We start from the raw sequence: 22,010 nt of genomic DNA, 5'->3' as shown, positions 1-22,010 counted from the left end.
TATGTGAGTGTCTACCGGTAGTTCAGGTAGTTATGTTTTCCGTTCTTTTCCATATGGTCTCTGTATTATTAGAATAGTTTTATATTGTCTTTTTAAGTTGATGCCAGTTTCCACATCCACTATTTCTTGCAAGACTTCACAATTTTCACAATTTTATTATTTTTTTCTTGAATATGTAAAAATAGGGTGAGGATTGATGTGAAAACTAGGTGGGGTCGGGTAACCGGAACCAAACAACTTTTTTAAGGCCTTACAAGAGTAGAATGGGGAAAGCATTGTGATTATGCCACACATATACATGCCTGGTTTTTAATAAGACTAAGGTAATGCGTTTGACCAGCTGTGGTAGGTACCTGGCTTCCTGGCCTTGGTGGTTGTGGTGCTGGACCTTTTCTGACAGCTCTTGGACTCTTATTTCTGTCGGGAAGTGGTGGGGCCGTGCTATTTGTACTAGGTACTTGTAGCTGTTGGCACGAAAACAAACACTTTAAGTTTACATTTTTCTATTACTTTCATGTGTGAGAAATATCCAACAAAATATTCCAATGTATGAAGGAACATAATAGACCATTTCAACATAGCCTGCCCTCTAGAGTCAATGAAGAGATTTAACAGCATTAGTCAGCAAATCTGACAAAAGACTTCAGAAAGATGGTTATAGTAAACAATAGCAAACAACTAATTTTGACTGAATAAGCACTGATTTAAATTTACTTTTCACAGGTTTTTTTATTCACTACAATGAATTTTTTGCTAAAGCTGAAGGACCTAAACAAAGTTAAAGTGTTCATGTATCATGTTTCAATTAATTTCATATCATATTTCACAATTTGATAGCAGCGTAGGCTACACACACACAATCATGGTTGATAAACCCTTTTGCTAAACTTGTGGAAGTCAGGTAAAACTGACAAAGACTTTCACATCCTGTACTGTAAGTTGGTGGGGAACCCCAATGAAATGACGGGGGAACTCACACTTCGATTTTAACTACTTATGGGCCTTATTAAAAACACTGCACATTGTGTTACTACGACAACTGCATATTATCAGCAACAATTTGACCAATTGAAAAAAATGTTCATGCTTGCTTCTATCATTTTCATTGAATTCTATAACATAGATTGACTAACATTTGGGTGGAGTCTATTAGCACTAGAGGTAGGTCTGGATTTGTCTGGTGGAGGGGGTCTCTTTGGTGGCATACGAATTGAACCATCAAGGAGCTCTGCATAGTCCACTTCACCTTCACGCTAGAAAAGGAAAAAAGTAACATTTTTAAAGTTTAGGACTAAAACAGCAAAGGTATTAAATATAGAGCCAAAAACTATAATTCACTAAAACATTAGGGATATGTCTGCTTATATGAGAATTTTCAAATTATAACCTTTCTGGCAGTGCATAACAGCTACAAAAATGTAGGACACGCAACAGCTGATATATACATGTATACTGGTGCAAATAGCAAACGAACACATTTGATTATGACAAATAAAGTACTGACAGCATTACTGTGGTAAGCCAGTTTACGAGTGTAATTACAACAATATCCTATACAACAATAGTTTTAGTTTGTGTCTATCTTAGTAAGTTGACAGCTGGCTTGCTGTAGTCAGTGGTTACATAGGTTATACGCATAGAAATTATTAACTAATACTACTGGTACCATACAACATGAATGTACAGAATGACTTACCTGTCCACATGGCTCAGTTAAGAGGTCTCCAAATGGCGAGATAGGGGTCTGCAAGATAGAATACATCACAGCAGTGTAAATACCAATATGTACCTGCATGCTTGTGTTATAGTCACTGGTACAAATGTGATACAGGTCAAGAAATGTCTGTACATAGATACCTGTACTAAGACTTTGACTACCACACACTTTCAATGTAAGCATCTAAACTCACCTTTTTATGAAACTGTACTAATTGTTCTAAACTCTTATGAACTCTAGGCTCTCCAACAACCACATACTTGCCACTAGGAGTCTGATCTATCATGAAATGTTTACACCTTTCTTTTACTCTGAAAGACAAAGAGATACGTAAGTTACACATTGGTATCATGATGAAACTGTCGGATAATGGAATTCTGAGAGCGTTAACATTGAGTTTAATTCATTCCAAGTCAATCATATACTCTTTTTAATCACCTATTAAAGCACAATAGATTTTAAATCGACACGAATGAAGAAAGGTGAAAATGAACTCCGTTATTTGAGTTAAATCTTGAATATTAAAAATGGAATAAAAAGCAGTTTACAGTTACAAAGATCAGCTAGAAGTTAGAGCAACTGAATCTTTACTTCATTGTTGTAGTAATTACTTACCTAAAAGACAAGGAATACCCAAATCTACTTTCACTAACTCGGATTAAGAAACATCCAATGGGTTTATTCCATAGTAACTGTTCTGATTCCCTGAAAACAAAGGACATGATATATTATTACAATTTCAATTCATTGATTCAGTTTTTGTTTATTTTGGTTGCTCATCTACAGTGTCTTTTCTGTATCATTCTCAGTCTGCTTTATGAAACTGTGCATGTACATTGTACTTTTTCCTTGTAAGTACTTATACCTACATGGAAAATTTGTTTGGACCTGGTTCATAATCCCTCTGAGTTCACCTACAATGACCTCTGACCCAGCTCACAATGACCTCTGACCTCACTGAAATGACCTCTCACCTTCTTGTAATCACACCATGAAACCAGTGAGCAAAGCCACCTGTCTCTTTAAGTTTGGCTGACTGTGTTTCTTTAAACCAACGGATAGAGGCTTGTTTTGTACCTTCTGGTCCAAACCTCATATTCTTCTTAGTTCTTACAAACTCATCTTCCAGAATATCCTCCTCTTCTGCAGCTTCATCATACTATGAGATAAGTGATAAGTAGTTATAAAATATACAATAAAGAACTCAACTGACAAGAATATCTCATAATACAACTAACAATACTATAGGATTTAGCCTGAAAGATCTGTCCTTGTTTCTGTATACATTGTAATATGTAACATGCTCCAATTAATCCATGGGTAGCAATAGGTTATGTAAGTGGACCAACTACTGAACCTTTCACACTATACAGGACTGTACTGAACAAAAATAACAACTTAGAGTATTCTATTTAGAAATAATATCTCACATTGCTAATAAAAGAGTAGAGACTGAGTTTAGCCACTGTAGGGGTGCTCTGTAGGGGTATTCTGTTGGGGTGCTCTGTTGGGGTGCTCTTTTAGAATAAAAGCAGTCATTCAGTACTGTAACATAAATGTAAATTATCCTTTCTAAATATTTCACTGTAAATGTCAGTGGTATTCTTGATCATACATTGGGCCGAAATTTGTTGTGGAATAGCACCCCTAGTGGCCAAACTATACAATCTTTTCTTTTTACGATAACTGGAATATGATGTATTACTTCTCATTTTCCTGTAACTCTTAACAGTGATTTATATCAGTTTGTAAGAAGTAAGATTCTTTGACAGACTGGTCACATTACTATACCTCTGGTTCTTTTGGTGGTTGAGGTAAATCTAAGTCTTGATATTCAGCTTCATTTATACCGTGTGGAGGAAGTGGTGGTGGTGGTAAATTGGTAGAAACTTGGTCTGGAGTATCACTCTTATTGAGCTTTGTAAAGAAATCTGTGAAAATCATATAGGCATATTACATTATATTATATTTACCATTTCAGTAAAAAAGCACTTTAATTATTATTTTTCTCTCAACATATCGTCGCATCAGTGTAGAAAGGTCATATCTGCTATGCAATTGTATAGGCAGATACGACCTTTCTGCACTGACATGATGATATATATAACTTTTACAAGTCCATGAACAATTTTTAAAAAAGAGAGAGCGGGGTCACATTCGAAGACTTAAAAGATGTTTAAAGTCTGTGAAAAATATACATACTAATGTTACACCAACAAATTAAGTTACCTTTAGGAATGTTATAGTCTTTCTGTACCAGTAGTTGTTGTTTCTGATAGCTACTGATTGTCAGTTTCTCTAAACTTCTTAGGAAACTTTGAGCTATGTTTGCTCTCCTCCTGGCTTCTTCTTTAATTTTGGCAAACCTCCTCCTTGCTAAGAAGCCTCTAACAACTGAAATGAGTGAAAGAAAATATCGCAGGTCAGTCAGGGATGTAGCCAGTCAAATGGGAAAAGTAGGCCTTAATACATGTGTATCTGTGAATGAGACATCTGCCCACAAATGTAAATATACTGGTTCAAAAAAAAATGTGAGTAGCTGGCAAAACATTGCGAAGTAGTCAGTTGTTTCTGTTGGGTATTGGCCCTTATCTACATTCCTGTCAGCTGTTGAGTGACATTGATGATTTTGTTAATATGTAATATCTGATTGAGTTAAAGTTTGCTCTACAATGACACAAGTAACAAATTTACGTCTGACTAAAATTGATTCAAATGAACCGTGACATATGGCAATCTTTTATTGTTTTTAACATTTTAATACTTGTCAGGTGTTTCTATCAATATTTGATACTTGTCATATGTTTTTTCCAATCTTATACTTCTGATGTGTTTTACCAATTTCAATATGAGTTACTTGTAGCACAAACTGAAATCACAATCTTTTATTGTTTTTAACATTTCAATACTTGTCAGGTGTTTCTATCAATATTTGATATGTGTCGCATGTTTTTCCAATCTTATACTTCTCATGTGTTTTACCAATTTCCACATAGCACAAATTGAATTCACAAATATAAGAAATATCAAAAGACATACTTTACAGTGTAGAATAAAATGACGTCAAATATTATAAAACTACCTCTTTGTGTATGAACAGCAGCTTCATCCATACGTTCCATCTTTTGTGCTAATTCATCCGCATGGAAATATTTCAGGAATACTTTGCTTTTCCTATGACAGACAATGGGAAAGAATTCTACTTAGTTCATCATCCGTGTTTGTTGAAATCACAGCAAAAGAAATCAGTTTAGCAAGCCTAGGAACATTACACAGTAATCATTATTATTATTATTATTATGTATGTATTTATTGCATTAACAGCTATGACATACATCATTGAAAGACCAGCCCTAGGAAGACAATAATGATGTACTATAGGCCTTTCCAAAATTTGCCATGGTGGCGCTCTACTTCCTGTCTGTGTGTACCTTGGGGGTATACAGGGTATAGGTTACTCAGTTAATCATAGAGAATTGCTGCATTCCTCAATGTCTGAATAGTACAAAAAACATCCCTGGTTTACACTACTACAGAATACCAAGGGACACAGCTCTTCAGAAACAGAACAATGAGGTGATGATACCCCCAATTTGAGTGAGGGCGCTGTATCCTCATTTCCTGTTTGCCTTCTGGAATGGCCTATTTAACTTCTTTCAATTGTTACTAATTGTTACTATGTACAGTCTTTTATTGAAAGACTTTATCATCACAGCAAATCCACAGTAGAATGTCAGCATTTTCTTATGACTTACATCTTTGAAAGAACAGCACTAAGAAGACAAATTTGATCTAGGACTTCTCTTGTGTGTTTAGTACTATGCACACTCTTTCATTAAATGACTTTGTTATCAAAGCAATACTGTAGCACAAAGACGGTCATAATTTTTCTTACCCAATCTGCCAGTTTTGAAGACCTGCAGCTTTGAGAATTCTTGTACATCCATTCTTATCTGCAGGAAGTTTTGGATTTTGGGCAAGAATCTTGTACCTATCAAGGTAATAAATAAGTTAGGATATTATAAGTTTACTAAACACAAATTAAAACATCTTAAGAATATCCTATGAGTCTTGATACTTTGTGTTCCATGAACTTGTGTAATGTATATGCATGATCTGAACACAAATTAGGTATCAAGTGTAGTTTTGGAAGAAAGCTGTTCAGTCATTTATGCAACACCTGTCTGGAAATAAATTATGCTATCAACATTTTAATTTTGCAAATGCCAAATATGTCACTATATCCAGTCAAAGGAGGAAGTATTCCTTTATCCATTCATATGAAGAAGTATGCAATCTTTTTCCAAATTGTTTTTTCTATACAATTACCAACAGCATACAGTTCTTGTTCTGTCACTGTAAAGTCAAAGTTACTTTGATGCGGCAACATAACTTACTTGTTAACAAAGTCAGCAAATGGTTGTCGGATTGCATAGCCTTGTTTCCTAATACGTGTTGTTTCTAGCATTCCACAATACCTTAGCTGTGAGAGAGATAAAACCGTGTCAATGGTTACAATAATTGCTCTTCAAATATTTTGTTGTAAAATGAAATGGTTTACATCACTTTTAGAACCACTAAAAATCACACATTTTATGAAAGCAATATTTGATAATTCTGCTTTGACTATGTAAAGTCTAAACTGACATCTTTATCATTTCCACTGTGCATATATGTCAGTACTAGATACTAATTCCCAATATTTTCCTTGTTTGAGCCAAGAGAAATAGGGGGGGGGGGGATGAATGAAGAAAGAATGAAGAAAATTATTGGGAATAATAGAATGATACTTTGTCCTGCATAATTTATGAAAAGTTGAGAAAAATAGTGTCATCTTCGAATGTCTTGACTCATATTTCAAGTACTGCAGAACCAATGATGTTGATGTGAACTGCTGTGATGTAGAATGACTGGAGTATCAAAACCATATTTTGTGTTTGAACTCATTCAACTTGACTCGTGTGATAATAATATCTGCCATCCTACCTGCACAAGGATAAACTGATCATCAAATTTATTTGCTGACTTGGCAGTATTGGGTTTAACACATCGTATGAAATGGGGATTACATGCTGACATCCTCTCCATTAAGACACTTAAAGAATTCTATAAAAAAAATATATTGTCCACTAAAGTTAGTTATTCATGACTTCAATCAGAAATATCATACACATAAATTCCTGACAACTATCAATAACATCCTGAAAACTATCTGCATCATTGTTTTTCAAAATATCCAGGGTTATACATGTAGCATTGGTTGATTATTTTTTTAGAAATAAGGACAAAATGTATCTCAGAGAAACATGACATTGTCAATATACTATCTATGAAATTGTTTAAATCACTTTTATTTAAATTTATGTTTGCCATTATGCTTGGTGATTTCCAGCAAGTATCCTGGTAATTCATTGTTACTATCTCATTCAGTAAAATATCAATACATGTAAAACAGTTGTTGTATGTTTTCAGTGGAAATTAATTTCTTGAAAATGTATTTACTATTTCGAATAGTTTTGACATACAAGAAGCAGAAAGCTTTTTAGCACTGAGCTTTTAATGTCTTGTCCACAATCCTTTTCAGCATAACAAATTCAATAGTTACAGCTGACCACTAGGTGGTGATATAATCAGTCAATTGTAGATGTTAAGTAGTTTGATGCCCTATCTTCATTGATTTAAGATTGTAATGTTTGATATTGATAGCCTCCCTGACCTTTCTTGGGTAATCATGTACTATGATGTAGGGATGTACCACCTAGTGGCCAGTTGTAACTATGGAATTTGTCATTCTGATGAGGATCGTCCACCAAAACAGATCAAAACTTTGAACTGCTTGTGTGTTAACCTGTGTAAGTCACTTGATGAACATTTTTGGCCAGTAGTGACATAAATCTGTCATATTATTATGTAACTGTCTTTACCTTGAATTGAGCACCCAGTGTCAACTTCTTTTGACCTGCCTTTGTTGGGAGTTCTTTAGTCCTCTGTTACAAATAAAACAAAGGGGAAATTCATAACAGAAAGACAAATGATTAACGAGAGAAATATACATGATGACTACCAGTAACAGCTGAGATGGATGAACATACGAATTATAGACTATATATGGAAATACATTTGATTTATTGGTGAGGTATGATTTTGTATCAATATTACATGTTACTGGATACATATACCTTTGAAAATCAAAACTTAAAATTTTCTATATCCCATTCTTAAACAAAATTAATATGGTGCATGTAAAATATCAAATCACTTTGTCAAACTGTATGACGCATATTCTTAATGTGTTAAAGTACAGGCTATATCCATAATTTCATGAAAACATTACAATACATGATGTTGTTCAGTTTATGATCAAAGTCCTATAGAGTACAATATCATATAACAAGTTTTGCAGACATCACATACTTGTTAACATGTATTAAACCTTCCTACATACACCCTCTATATTTTCAAAACTAATATTCAAACTTGAAAAATTACCACTGCGCCAACATTTAAACTGCAGCAGAATGGATCCCTGCAAATCTATAACGTCATGCCTCAATGAGTTGAGATTTCAGCTATATTCAATGTATGCTTTACCTTTCTTCTGCTAAATCCCCTACTGGTTCTCATTTGAAGTGCCAATGTACCAGTCCTTGTGATAGTGCCTACAAATTTACAACAAATATCAAGTGTTTTCAGATTTGAAAATCAAACAACAGATGATAATTGTACTGCAAAGCATCATATCCTAAGGCATAATATGATACTATCCGTAGTACGAATAAACATTTATAGAATTTCATTTGGCAAATCTACATTAAAGCTGTCCAGAGAATGTAACACAGGCTCTTGTAATTACACACATATTTTATTGATTGCTAATTACTTTCTCCTCGACATTCGATGTTGGCAGCCTTTCTGATCTCAATTCCTGCACTTATGCAAAAAATTGCTCATTTTTAAAAACACATTTACATGCAAATACACTTATTCGATTTAACTGTATACTTTCTGGGGGGCTGTGTTATCTATGAGTTAGTAACTTTTGCACCACTATTTGGAGTTTAATAGAAAAGAAATTATATTACATATCTTATTTTGATTTAAAACAAACTCTCTGGGGTATTAATAAACTATTTGGCAAGGAGTTCAAATCTAATCTATGCAAACTCAAAACAAAAAAAGTAAGAAACTCTTCTCACCTTTAAATATTGTGCTAAGAAGATGATTCCGACCTTCCTGCAATAACTGCATTGTTCCATTTGGGAGAGAATCTCTGTTCTTCTCCAGGAATCCATTGGCATCATATTCCACCTATAGCACAATATTGAAGTACACCCACTATTTAATGAATAGTTTGCATAGACATGGGTTTCACAAGAAGCCTTTCTCTTATTCGTGAGAAAATGATATCTTTCAACTTTATTGCTAGTAAGATTATAAAGTATAGTTTTGCCATTTTTTTACTGAAGTGAGCCTCATTTGATGGCTTCATAATGCCTAACAAATAGCTCTTCTGTCTATTGCACTGTATTGTACACAAAAATTTTATTATACACAACTGAGAAAAAGTATTTTCATACCCAAACAATATTGTGATATATGTAATTTGATGTATAAACATAAAAGAATGCACTCTGAGTAAAGTTTGACACCTTTAACCCATTTGTATATGTTTTTTTTTTTGTAAACGAAAAGTGGTATTTAAGCAAAATTAATATACTAGTATTCAATTTTGTAGTTTGCTTATGGATTTTTATAATACAAAAATAAATATCTCAGACAGGAAATTTTGTACATGTATATTACAATGTCATTGAAGTGTAACAATAGTTTTTGTTAAGTATACATGTGCTTTGAGGTACAATGTGTATGGAATGGGCAGAGTTAACACAAGTTTAGTTAATTATCTTTAAAATGCCAAGTTATGATGACTATGCCTTCTCACATATTTTCTCACAGTTCTCAACTAGACGTATACCGCCAAGCTCATATAAAATTCAGTTGTACAACAGAATAGAAAAGTTTTTTTTTTTAAACATTTGATTATGACTTACCCTGGCTGCGTAGTGGTCTATACTAAAGTTATTACTTGTTGTATTTTTAGCTTTCACATAGAAATGATTATGACTTACCCTGGCTGCGTAGTGGTCTATACTAAAGTTATTACTTGTTGTATTTTTAGCTTTCACATAGAAATGATTTCCAGCAAAACTTCTGTTCATTTTCTCTACAAATGTATGATCAGTGGCCTGTGAAATGAAAGAGAAAGATAAAAGTGCTGTTACATACATACGATAAGTAAATAGTAAATATTTACAACATTTTCAATAATGCCAGTCTTTCAGTTAAATAACATTGTTGGTTTGTTTGTTTGCTTGTTGGGTTTTTTGTTGTTGTTTTTGTTGTTGTTGTTGTTGTTTGTTTTGTTTTTTTGTTTGTTGTTGTTGTTGTTTGTTTTTGTTTTTTTTTGGGGGGGGGTAGATGAAAAACATCTCACTCTGAACCCCTTCCATGCCATTTTCCCAATATTTACATACAAAGTAAGAATTTACCCTTGGGAAATGACTTTCTTCATCCAGCAGGGCAAAGACACCAATAGGTCTTCCAAGGAATAAGTCCTGTGAAAGGAGAAATGGAAGTTTTTATCAACATGCAACATGGCTTGACAAAATATAATACATTTGGTTGTCTTGAGGAATGTAAAGTCTTTTACTTTGAACATTTAACTCACACCTTTGTGGTGAACCCTGCATACACAACAATCCAAAACACAACCCTCAAATACTAACACAAATATTGGCACAAGAAATGGTAGATACTTTGAACTTACCAAAAGTGGTTGGTTGTTTACAAACGGGATAGAGGTCCAGTCAATACCTTCTGCTTCATACTCTTCTTGCTCCAACATAAAGATGTGCTGTTTAAAAATCAATAATTATGATATAAATATTAGTAAATATGACACTAATTCTTTGCACAGATGATTGTATAGTTTAGACTTTAATTTTCAGGAAGTTTAATTTGATGGTAATATTTTGCTTAGAAATTGATAGTTCAGTGTTGTCACCATGATAGAGACAACTCAGTGCAATAACACCATTCTTGCCACCCAATTAAAGTGGCCATATGGATGAGGATTGGGTATTTATTTTGGATTTTTAATTTATCAAACAATGGCATCCTACTTGAAAAATCAATGTGAAACAACATTGTCTAAGTCTGTATTTGTCACTTAATACATTGAAAAAGGCAACAACAAAAAATGTGTAAAAATGTTTGCGTACAATAACAAACATTGCTATTGCAATTCATTGAACTACAAACAACAAAGACTTGGCATATGTTGTGTCACATTGATTTTTCAAGTAGGACGCCATGATAAAATTGTTTTGTAAAATAAAAATCCTAAATAAATACCCAATCCTCATCCCTATGGCCACTTGGCCACCATGCTTGGCAGGTTTCTGTTATGCTTCAACAGTGTTCTACTATCCTTGAGCTTTAGTAATCTTTGAATGACGATATTATGATAATATTTTCAAATGAAGAGAAATGGCTAATCACAATGCCCATGTGTGTATGTGTTGAATATGTCAGAGTAAATGTATGTTTCAGTGGTGAAGACATGCATTATATGCTGATCATTATGCAAATCATCATGCAAATTACCATGTTATGTAAATTATTATGCAAATTATTATGCAAATTGGCTGCCAACCTTGCAATCTATCCTATGGAGAATACTGATAATTTTTTTCAAAATAATATTGCAGATGAGACCGGTGAATAATAATCAATCTATATATTAACCTCTATGACACTCTCATAACATCAGCTAGCAGAAATTACTAACCTGATTGAAAAAGAACTGTAGTTGTTCATTAGCTAGATTGATACATGCTTGTTCAAAGCTGTTATTCTCAAAGTGTTCAAATCCAAAAATATCCAATATTCCTGTAATAACAGATCAAATGATGATATCTATCATTTCTACAGCAAACAGCCTAATTTGACTTTGTATAGACTGGATATAGTCACAGCTATACTCATAGGTCAATTTGTACCATGATTCATTACATGTGATTACTTGTACCATGTGCATGTAAGCATTATGGTATTTGCATTGTAGTGTAATACTGAAATGAAAATATTATTGCATACATGTACCTGTATACAAATAAGCATACAATTGTTCTCTGTCCACAAAAGCATGTGACTGCACATTATAATTTTTATGGAAATTTGTTGTTTCGGATAAACATAATTGTGTAGTAATAACAGAACTCCATGGTCATCATGTGTGAGTGCCAGTGTGGGTCTATACTCAAAGGTATTTGTACTTTCATGCACTCGTGAAAGTATGGCCACACAGAACACTGTAAGCACTCGTGCAAAAACCTTGAGTATGCCACACGTACACTCGTATGTCAATGAGTTCTAATCATAGTCATGTGTTTGATTAGACTTTACAATACTAAGGGTTTCACCATCATGTAATTTCTGTACACCCTCTAGAATGAAAATCATATTCCAAAACCCTTTTTTATTCAAAATTTACATCAAAACAGCCAGTAAACCCCCTCATACTCCCTTTACAAGAGGAACCACATAGAGTTCCTGGTCTCTATGCCGGAAAAATTCTAACAGAACATTGCTCAGCTAAGGAAATACCAATAGTTATTAGAATCATATACTCCAACACTAGAGGGCACTATACTTGAAGCTATGCAATGATGCTGATTAAAGTGTATGTGACATCCAACAGTCCATTTTTGTTGTTGTCCTACAAAGTTTGGGGAAATCCATTCCAAGTTCTCTTCAATAACACAATTTGGTGCTGAGACATACCTATTTCCTCTGTTTCACTGGATGACATCATTACTACTGGTGCTAGTAATTGATTGACTTTATTAACAATCCAACTAAACATACGTCCATAGAGAGCTTTAGCCATAGCATCACGAGAATCTGAAAAGTAACAGTATTATAACTGTTATCTCTCTACATGTACAAAAAAATTGATATAGCATTTTCTTGCATGATGTATTCACATGAAACATGAGAAATTGTTCTCAATAATCTGTTTTGTATTTATTGTACATGTCAGACAAGATCACCTCCAATGATCAATATGAAACACTGAATCTCCAAAATGCATTGTATTGAATTGTTATTTATAACATGGAAGTATCACCCAGACACTTCCATGTCATAACCTATTCATTTCTGAATAGCTAGATTCAACTATCAACCGGATGGTAATATATGTCTAACCTTCTGCTTTTTCTTTGGTGTAGTTTCTTCGTACTACCTCCCCTTTAGTAACAGTCTGACTGTGTGTTAACACATCATTTATAGCTTGGCAATTCAGTCCTAGCAAACTCTGCAGAAACAAGACATTCAGGAATCGTCACATAAAAATGAAGAAAAAATGCACCTTTTTCAGGGACCAAATTATATATCAAACTCTGTCACATGAAAACATTTTCCTGGTCTTTTTGAAAAATTTTGGGGTTCACTGTCTTGTTTTCAAGAAAATTGTCAAATTATTCGGCAGCCATATTGGATTCTGAAATGACTCATTTTTCTATCGTTTGACCTCTAGTTCAAAATTTTGTATGATTTTACCCTAATTTTATTTTCTTCATTGTAATCGAGAAGTTAAGTTTTCTTGAACACTGTATATAAAATGTAGTCAAAGCAAAAGGTTAAAATCTTTATTTCTAAGGCACATACTACACCTTCAGGCTATAACTGAAGTAAGTACCAGATGGTCTCAATGCTTAATAATATATCTACAATTATTAATAAATAGAAGACTACTGGGTATGTAGTATCAAAGTTACTAGATTTATATTTACAGCTACACATAAAACTTGGGAGTGCTATGTAAGCATTATACTGGTTGAATATTCAGTACACTGAGTACAAAAATGATTTTACACTAACTGGAACCAGTATACTCTTACAGTAGTATTTTAATATTCCATGAGTCATGTACATATTATAATAATACAGACAATGTTTTGAAATTTATATATAATAAAATTTTACTGTCTTTATCAATAAATATGATCCAAGAAGTGAAAGTTCATATTAAGCTTAAGTTTAATTACTGCAACTGTTTGTAGAGCACTGAAGTGAAAGTTTAAATAAAACTAAGTTTCACTTACCGCAACTGTTTGTAAAGCACCATTTTGATCATTGATATAGGCCTCATCATTTTCATTGCCTTCAAATTCTATGTTACCCATACTGAGAACAGCAGAGAGAATTGTAAACATGTCTGTTTGTTCCTATAAGAAACAAATATATTAGGTCTTGTTATTCTCATCATCTGACTGGAATTTTCAAGAAAGTTAGAAGGAACAACTGAACTTCAATATATAACAATTAACATGTTCATTTCAGTCAACAATACAGTAAGCATCATGGGTAGAAAGTCAGACTTGAGTCACATCTGCTTGGGTATGCCCTTTAGCGTTCCTATTTCCTACATCTTTGAAATATATCTTTATAAATTTTTCATAGTCAGCCATTTTTTTCACTCAATTTTCCATCTTTGCCATGCTGTCAGATATAATCTTGTCATCAGATTTTCTTTATACTGGAACCCCATCACTGTTACGGCTAGAAACAGAATTAAATTCAGGAAAAATGAACCATGCACAGAAAGGACAATATCAGTCATGATTGCAACCAGGCCTACATTCAACTACACTGGTAAGATGCCCTCATTTGTCAGTCAACAACCTGCCAGGTACAAGTACAGGCGAAAAGTCAAAAGGTGACAAAATAGTTTCTTAAAACAACTGTTTGTAATTTAAGCAAGGTATTGTAATTGTACACATTTAAACTCAGTGCATTTCAATCATTCACAATAGTATCTATTGTGTTTAGTTTAGCATATATAGAAAACATGTAAATATACTTGGTATTATAATATACTACAGTACATTAGCTGTAGCAGATGTTAACATACTCAGGGTATAAAGCTAAGCTCCATGTCTTTCCTTCACTTAAAGCATTGTATTGCAATGATATCAACATCCGGAACATATTTGCTGAGCATGGTCTTTGAATCTTAGATTACATCTCCTTGGAACAGATTTACACTTCTTAGCTGCATGTTAAAAACAGGAAGCTGTTTGTTTTCTCTGAGTCTGACCAGACCCAAAACAGATCAAACACCTCAATGAATGCAGTGCTGACATTTCTATTCAAGGATGATAAATTATATATGTCCATGGATATAGTCAAACCATGTATTTAGGACCCCGGTAGTACAAATGGAAATGATTCCAGCCAACTTAATTTTTTTTAAAGTAATGGAAATCTAATATTGAAATCAGTTAATCTAGATATTCACACTTAACAGTGTAAACAGACTAAAATCAAATGTACTATCAAATAATTTAATGATGAAAATAAGTTTCTGTTAATCAAAAATTAAATTGATGGAATGAACTAATAGCAACTGTACAATAAAATTTTTGTTCATAGCAACATACAGATAAGTGACTGTTGTACATTTTCTTATTCAAACAACCTTGAAATTATTATTTATATTATGTCAAAAGCTATTTAATTTCTATTCCTATTTGTACACTAGTAGGTAAAACAACATGAAGGGTCAAAGTTGAATCCAATGATTACAATCACTCTCTACATCACTGAACACACAACAGCTTAACACCTGGGTTACTTCCATTTCCTGGAATTACTCCAGGAAATGACGACAGAAAACTGGAATGTATGAGGTAATACAAATTATTCCGGAGGTGATTACCATTTGTATTTCCTTTGGCAATAGTTTAGCTGTGCAGTCAAGTGAAACTGAATCAACTAAAGTCTTTCATGACAATATGAGACCAGAGTTTTAATTACCCTCAAGGTTACTATGTCAAACTTTCCAACTATTTCATGGTTGCTGAGATTAAGTCATGATAACATTCCAAATCTTACCTGTTCTTCAAATCCAACCAAGTCCATAGCATTCAACAATTCCTCAAAGTAAGTCTTATGACGGTTAAAGTTAGATTTCAAAGATGCTGGTCCTTCACACAGATACCTGTTTACATGATGGTAATAGAAATGAAGCCGTCATTATTTATGACTGGGGGGGGGGGGGGGGGGGGATCTTTCTAGATTTGCATATCATTTGCAAGCAAGTATGCAACTATAATGTTTCGGTATATTGCACTGCAGTGCAAATACCACTAGTATGAGTGCAAATGCAAGGGTGCAAGTATTCTCTGGTGTACATGTAATAAATAATTTAATTGTATTGCATTTACAGTTTAAAAAGGTTAGTATAACACTTCTTGTCATTAGAATATCTACCTTTGTTATGATATAAATAATGATGCTTAGTATGGCAACTGCGAAAAACTGGACATAGTATTTTTTAGAGCATACCAGAGTAGGACGGTTATCAAGACACAAATAAACTTTGTACTCTGGTTAAAGTTTACCAGTACACATTGATGACCTCTTAATGAGGTGATTCATTCAGATTTGACCTGGATGCTGTACTAACAGTACTGACACCATACAGTATGTTTATCTACTGATGCGCTGTTCAGATTAGTTCTAACTCTCTAATCCAATTCAAGTTTAGCTCATATCTCTATTATGAATGAAGTCAATCACATAACAGGGAATGCCCCCAGTTTGAAGTGGCCTCCATGTGCAAGTACTGATACCATGTATTCATATTATGATGATCTACATACATACATGAAGACATGTAGACAACTATTTATAATACATGTATGTAAAAGCCCTATAGTCATTAAATGGTAAAGGGTTATTAAAATATTTCTAAAGTTCACATTTCACCTTAATTAACTCACATCTCTATAACGAGATTATTTAAATTTGATTGGGATTGCCCCTCCTTGTGCCAGTATTGATACCATGTATTTATATTTACTTTTCATCATATATTCTACTTACATAAAACTATTTTTAATGCACTTTCAAGTGTTTACATAATAACACAATAATTACTGTACACAGCAACACTATAGAGGAACAATTTGAAAATGATGATGTTGCACATGCAAACACATAACACTGTGATAAAAGTACATACATATAGACAATCAGTGTAAGTATGTCACTGATGGAGTCATTCCTTCGGTCAAATTTGTATGCTCAGGAAATGTTGCATTTTTGGTTGTTTACACCACCATTGTATCTTTCTGTTTTGACCATTTATGTGACTTTTTAAAAGAAAAGGGACCATTTTGCAAAGAATCAAATTTTGGTAGTGTTTTCAATTCATTGCATTGTGTCATCTTCATCTAGATGGTAGGTGCAAATGCAACAGAGTAGTTGCATTTACATTTCAAAACAGCAATACGTAAATGAGCCATCATTAAAAAATCTATCATACAGTCATCAGGACAACTAAACACAACTTACCTGTAATTTGATGCACTCTTCAGTCTGTATTCATTCTGTTGTTCAGAAGATAAACCAGCTAACATGTAGTAAAATATATGAAAGTTTTCTTCACCTGGGTTTTGATTCACTACCCTTGATTTCTCCAACAGGTATTCTGATATCTTAGCACCCATCACTGGTAAACAAAGAACAGGTTAATATAATGTTACATGTATGCATCCAGTTAGCCTAGACTCTAGGCTTTCAGTTGATTTGAGTTATACTTTTTGTTGGTAATAGCCCTGCCTAGAGTCTACATTAGCATCCTGGGTGATGGCACACATTTTAGGCAGTATATAACAGGTGAGTGTGAGCTACTTCATGAGCAGCTTTGAAATGGGTTCAACCACTTTCTTCTTCTTCTTCACCAGACAATTCATATTTTATTTATTGGAGATGCTAATAATACAATAACGGATATTGTATTATATATTGATATATGCAAAAATTGTGTCTATGTTGTAAACAATTTCCATAACGATTAGAAAATGTTCACTGTAGAGGCCAAAGTTTTTAATTTCCTCTCCCTAAAATATTTTGTCTGATTGTAAATTTAAATTCATTAAACTGTTCAATTTCCATCGACAGTAACTTACAAATGCCCTCTTTGAACTTCAGTTGAATATATTTTCCAAATCTGCTGGAGTTGTCATTCATCAATGTTTGTGCATTACCAAATGCTTCTAACAGTGGGTTGACCTACATGTGGGTAAATAAAGAAAGAGCCAACCATTGTAATGTTTATTTGACAACTACTTAACATAAATCAAACTGTTAGCTTCGATTTGACAACATTCTATAGATGAGTTACTGAGTATGAATTATATAGAGTTGTTATGGGTGGGAATTAGGTAAAATCTATCTGACTCCCCCCCCCCCCCCCAACCACAATTGAATTACATGGTATAGAAAAATATACATGGTTCACCACCCACCCCACCCCATCCCCCCCCCTCCCCACTCCATCACAGTGGAACTTCACAAACCATGCACAAAACATACAACACTGTTGATACAACATTTTACTCAGATGCACATACAGATAAATCATTTATGGTAGTGCAAATACTCTTATCTCCTTATCACAAATACTACCAAATTCCACAATTGTTTAGGTATCACCATGTGGATTTTTTCAATTTGTTGAACTCAAAATCACTATATCACATGCCTTGTATGAAAGTTTGCAAACTACCCGATAAATATTTACCTAGGGCCATAATGTAATTTTTTTCATTATACAAACATGTCTGTCAAATAATGATTATAAACAATCAAATAACATATGTGATATATAAATCATAGTTATGAAAAAATTACAAAATGTAATTTTCACAAATAAAAATCAAACTCAGAAGAAAATATTTCACACACTACAACCGATATGATGAAAGACTGCAGATTATAAAAAAGGTGTCAATATTCTCTTCCCTGTCAGCCCACTTGACCATGAACGTTCCCAAGAAAATATTGTTTATTCAAAATCATATTAAACATATAGACACCCAAACATAGCCTCCAATACAACATAAAATCATTTTAACAACTTCTGATGAAACACTACCTGAAGAATCTGTTGTTCTAGTTGACTGTTTCCTTTACATATTTCTACGAGTTGTTTGATGATTAGTTTGGTACTTTCTGTCTTCCCAGCACCACTTTCACCACTGAAAATAGTAAGTTTACAATGCAAATATATCTTCCAAAGATGCAAAAATGCAACAACAATACAAATTACAGAAATATTAACCAATGAAAAAAAATGCAATTTTTCAAATATTCAGTTAGGTCAAAATATTGTTTGATAATAGTATACTATTATTCTACTTGCAAATGAAGAGTCAAAAAATTTCAGTCAATTTTATTCCTGCAAATTCATCCCTTACTCAGTTTTTACATATGCAATGACAAATACCAGAAAGTACTGGTTGCCATTTGCAACACATTTCTTGTGGTGGTGGTTAGTTCATAGCCAAGAGACTATGTGGCTTGAACTGTCATGTGCCAGTATGTCAAATCAGATAGCCATTAGTCTCTAGACTACTTCATTGCCAACAGAAAAGAAATGTTCGAGACTTTGTCAGCAAATGAAAGGCTTAGCTTACAGTATTAGTGTTATATTGATGCAAGCTCATCTATGTAGTTTACTGTATCAACAAAGATATATAAACTTTTCAGACACTATAGTGCACATACAATCGATAGTGAAAACAAAACTGAAGCTTTTGCCCTCACCCATGGACTTGTTCACCAGTCTGACGTTCTGGGTTGATCACATGAGCCATCAATGGAATCATGTGACAAAAGAATGGAATCCCAGATGCGTGAAAGTTGAAAACGACCCCTGCCCCTGTTGAGATCAGGTTTTAATAGCCTTCCTGATATATAGACTGCTTCCTTTACACAACGTGCAAACCAATGTTGGTCCTTGTCAAGTACTTTAACATTGTCCCAGCTCATCTTGTGACCTAACCAACCCAGAACATCAGTCTAATGAACCAATCTACAGGTTTGGATGATAGCTTCAGTTTTGCTTTCACTATAACTATAGTGTAGTGTTTCAAAAGTTTAAGTTCCATGTTGACTATTAGTGGTATATTAAGTTACCTGATTACAATACATTGGTTCCTTGCTCTACTGGGAATCACGCCAGTCAAAGCCTGGTAGGCAGAGTCCGCAATAGCAAAGAGATGTGGTGGTTTGCCACTCTTCATACAATTCCTGTACATGTCAGAAAACTATGAATAAAAAAGAAACAAACGGCACATGAAAATGTAATGACAACACTGGGTGGAGGTAGATGTATCAATATATGTATATTACTAAATAGTTCAAACCCCCCCCCCCCCAGTCATTCTACCACTTCAAAATTGACCAGATAAAACACCTTTTAGTGTCTTTTTGAATTAACAATAAAATAAAGTTTGATTAAAACACATACACATGGATGATTTGATGGTTAAAGAAATATTAACGTAATATAAAATAAACATAAAATGTCCATATTATCTATAAAGGAATCATCTCACATACAGATTGTACATGTAAATGCAGAAACACTAAGCTGATGATTACCAAAGCAAAATGCTTGTCTTTGTAAGAATATGCAACAAAGTTTACTCTAACTAAAACAATATTGCGCTACATCAGAAGAATGCATTCTAATAGTAATGGACTCAATGAATGAATCCCCAGAAAATAAAATCTTCCTACTTTCAATTTCAGGTCCACTATTTTTGAATACGTGAATATCTTTTTGAAGACATAAAAATCAAAATTCAATATTTCTCACCTTTTTAGTATAAATTCCAATATCCTTGAATGGATTCACAGCAACCAGGATATCGCCTACATATGTCTGAGATGACAATGAAATATATTGTGGATAAATAAAAATATATTGATGGAAAATCAGACCACCATGCATATAAACCAGGGCTGCTGAATTTCTAAGTTTGTGTTTCGTTGTGTTTTAATGTTCTTGATCCCTTCAATTCAACTTCAAAACAGAAAATTTTCAATTTGAGACAAAATCTTAAAAACAAAGAATTAGTGTCATTTCAACAAGTATATACATATCCTATTTCTTATGTTATTTTGTGTATTATTTGTTTTTCAGCTTATTAAAGTTATTTATTTCAGTCTGTAAGTTTTGTTGCATAATATCATTGAATCACTAGAGATTATAATGAACACAAGACCAAAATGTGTTTTTGCCACCTTTGTATACATACAATCATTATACATGTAAATAGAAAGGGTGTGATACACTGAGTCACAGCCACAGCCATGCTATTTATAGTGACACGATCCTCCACTTTTTACCTTGAGTAATTGTTTTGATAATCGGTAGATAATTAACTTATTTTTAGCAACACCTTGCCACTGACAATGTACTGATACACATTAATGACATTTCTTTTATCTTGAAGTGAGGCTATTACTACACACGAGTCTCCTACACTCATACTAAAACATTCAAACTTCAATATGCCATATTATAGTACTATACAGTACACACTACATTTATGTGGTAGATGTCACAGTTTGGAAATGTCATAGAAATATACTTCATGGAAAAGTGATGCCAAGCCTGCCTGGAACTATGCACAATGACAATTCAGATTTTTATGTATTTTTGAAATAGCCACCAATCTGACCTGAATTTCATTGTTGGCAGTACATCAAGGTATTTCACAGTCGCCAGAATCAATTTGCAAAAAATTTCGTCTTTCGTCTATCTATGCAGATTACAAGTAAACAGTCCACGGAAGCTCTGACTTGAGTACGTGGAGTCAGATTTATTTGGTCGGCATGACTGCGGAGTCTTTCCGAGACTATATATCATAGACAGTGGAGTGTCTATGGACTAATAAATAACAGTAGTACACTACTAAACACATGATGAGGAAGTTTACAACACAAGTGAAAATAAATCAAATGTTTAATAATCAAACAATAGACAGTGTCTATCATTAAACTGAAAATTACGGGCTTCGTGTTATCAACCGCTCTGCTCTGTAAAGACAGACAGAATTGATGTAAAAGACATTTCTACGGACACCGATCGACGTGCTATGTTTACCAAGCCTACTGTACAGTACAGTCACCACCTGTTCGATATTGCACTATGTTTACATGACGCCATAAGTTCATAACTGAAGACCATATATTACTCACGTATATCTGGTCTTTACTATAACGATATCTCAACTCATCCAAAAGCGTTTCTTCATCCAGATTGGCCAATGTTGCCAAATCGTCTATCTTTCCAAGAGATCGTCGAGCCATTTTGACAAGGGTTGACACAACTGCAGTGCCTAAATATCGCTGAGCAGTAGTATTA

General features: G+C 33.6%; 1 protein-coding gene across 1 annotated transcript in view; it reads right to left on the bottom strand.

The window, feature by feature from the left end:
- LOC144443600 (myosin-IIIa-like) overlaps positions 1-22,010 on the bottom strand; it is a 24,887-nt gene extending 2,877 nt beyond the window's left edge. The window contains exons 1-29 of the mRNA XM_078133140.1: positions 21,845-22,010; positions 20,457-20,522; positions 19,772-19,902; positions 18,729-18,831; positions 17,761-17,863; positions 17,144-17,300; positions 15,680-15,785; positions 13,888-14,010; positions 12,989-13,097; positions 12,563-12,682; positions 11,568-11,668; positions 10,545-10,631; positions 10,267-10,332; positions 9,847-9,963; positions 8,914-9,025; positions 8,309-8,376; positions 7,642-7,704; positions 6,704-6,823; positions 6,115-6,200; positions 5,613-5,708; positions 4,800-4,891; positions 3,947-4,111; positions 3,509-3,648; positions 2,692-2,876; positions 2,333-2,422; positions 1,911-2,028; positions 1,697-1,744; positions 1,134-1,253; positions 354-464 (exon numbers count right to left, since the gene is read on the bottom strand). Of these exons, the coding sequence (XP_077989266.1) occupies positions 354-464; positions 1,134-1,253; positions 1,697-1,744; positions 1,911-2,028; positions 2,333-2,422; positions 2,692-2,876; positions 3,509-3,648; positions 3,947-4,111; positions 4,800-4,891; positions 5,613-5,708; positions 6,115-6,200; positions 6,704-6,823; positions 7,642-7,704; positions 8,309-8,376; positions 8,914-9,025; positions 9,847-9,963; positions 10,267-10,332; positions 10,545-10,631; positions 11,568-11,668; positions 12,563-12,682; positions 12,989-13,097; positions 13,888-14,010; positions 15,680-15,785; positions 17,144-17,300; positions 17,761-17,863; positions 18,729-18,831; positions 19,772-19,902; positions 20,457-20,522; positions 21,845-21,955 (3,114 nt within the window). The 5' untranslated portion in view covers positions 21,956-22,010. The remainder of the gene's footprint in view (positions 1-353; positions 465-1,133; positions 1,254-1,696; positions 1,745-1,910; positions 2,029-2,332; positions 2,423-2,691; positions 2,877-3,508; positions 3,649-3,946; positions 4,112-4,799; positions 4,892-5,612; positions 5,709-6,114; positions 6,201-6,703; positions 6,824-7,641; positions 7,705-8,308; positions 8,377-8,913; positions 9,026-9,846; positions 9,964-10,266; positions 10,333-10,544; positions 10,632-11,567; positions 11,669-12,562; positions 12,683-12,988; positions 13,098-13,887; positions 14,011-15,679; positions 15,786-17,143; positions 17,301-17,760; positions 17,864-18,728; positions 18,832-19,771; positions 19,903-20,456; positions 20,523-21,844) is intronic.

Source organism: Glandiceps talaboti, chromosome 12 (genome assembly GCF_964340395.1).
Source record: "Glandiceps talaboti chromosome 12, keGlaTala1.1, whole genome shotgun sequence".
Taxonomy (NCBI): Eukaryota; Metazoa; Hemichordata; class Enteropneusta; family Spengelidae; genus Glandiceps; species Glandiceps talaboti.
Note: the sequence above shows the minus strand (reverse complement) of the source record. Positions and strands in the feature narration are given on the sequence as shown.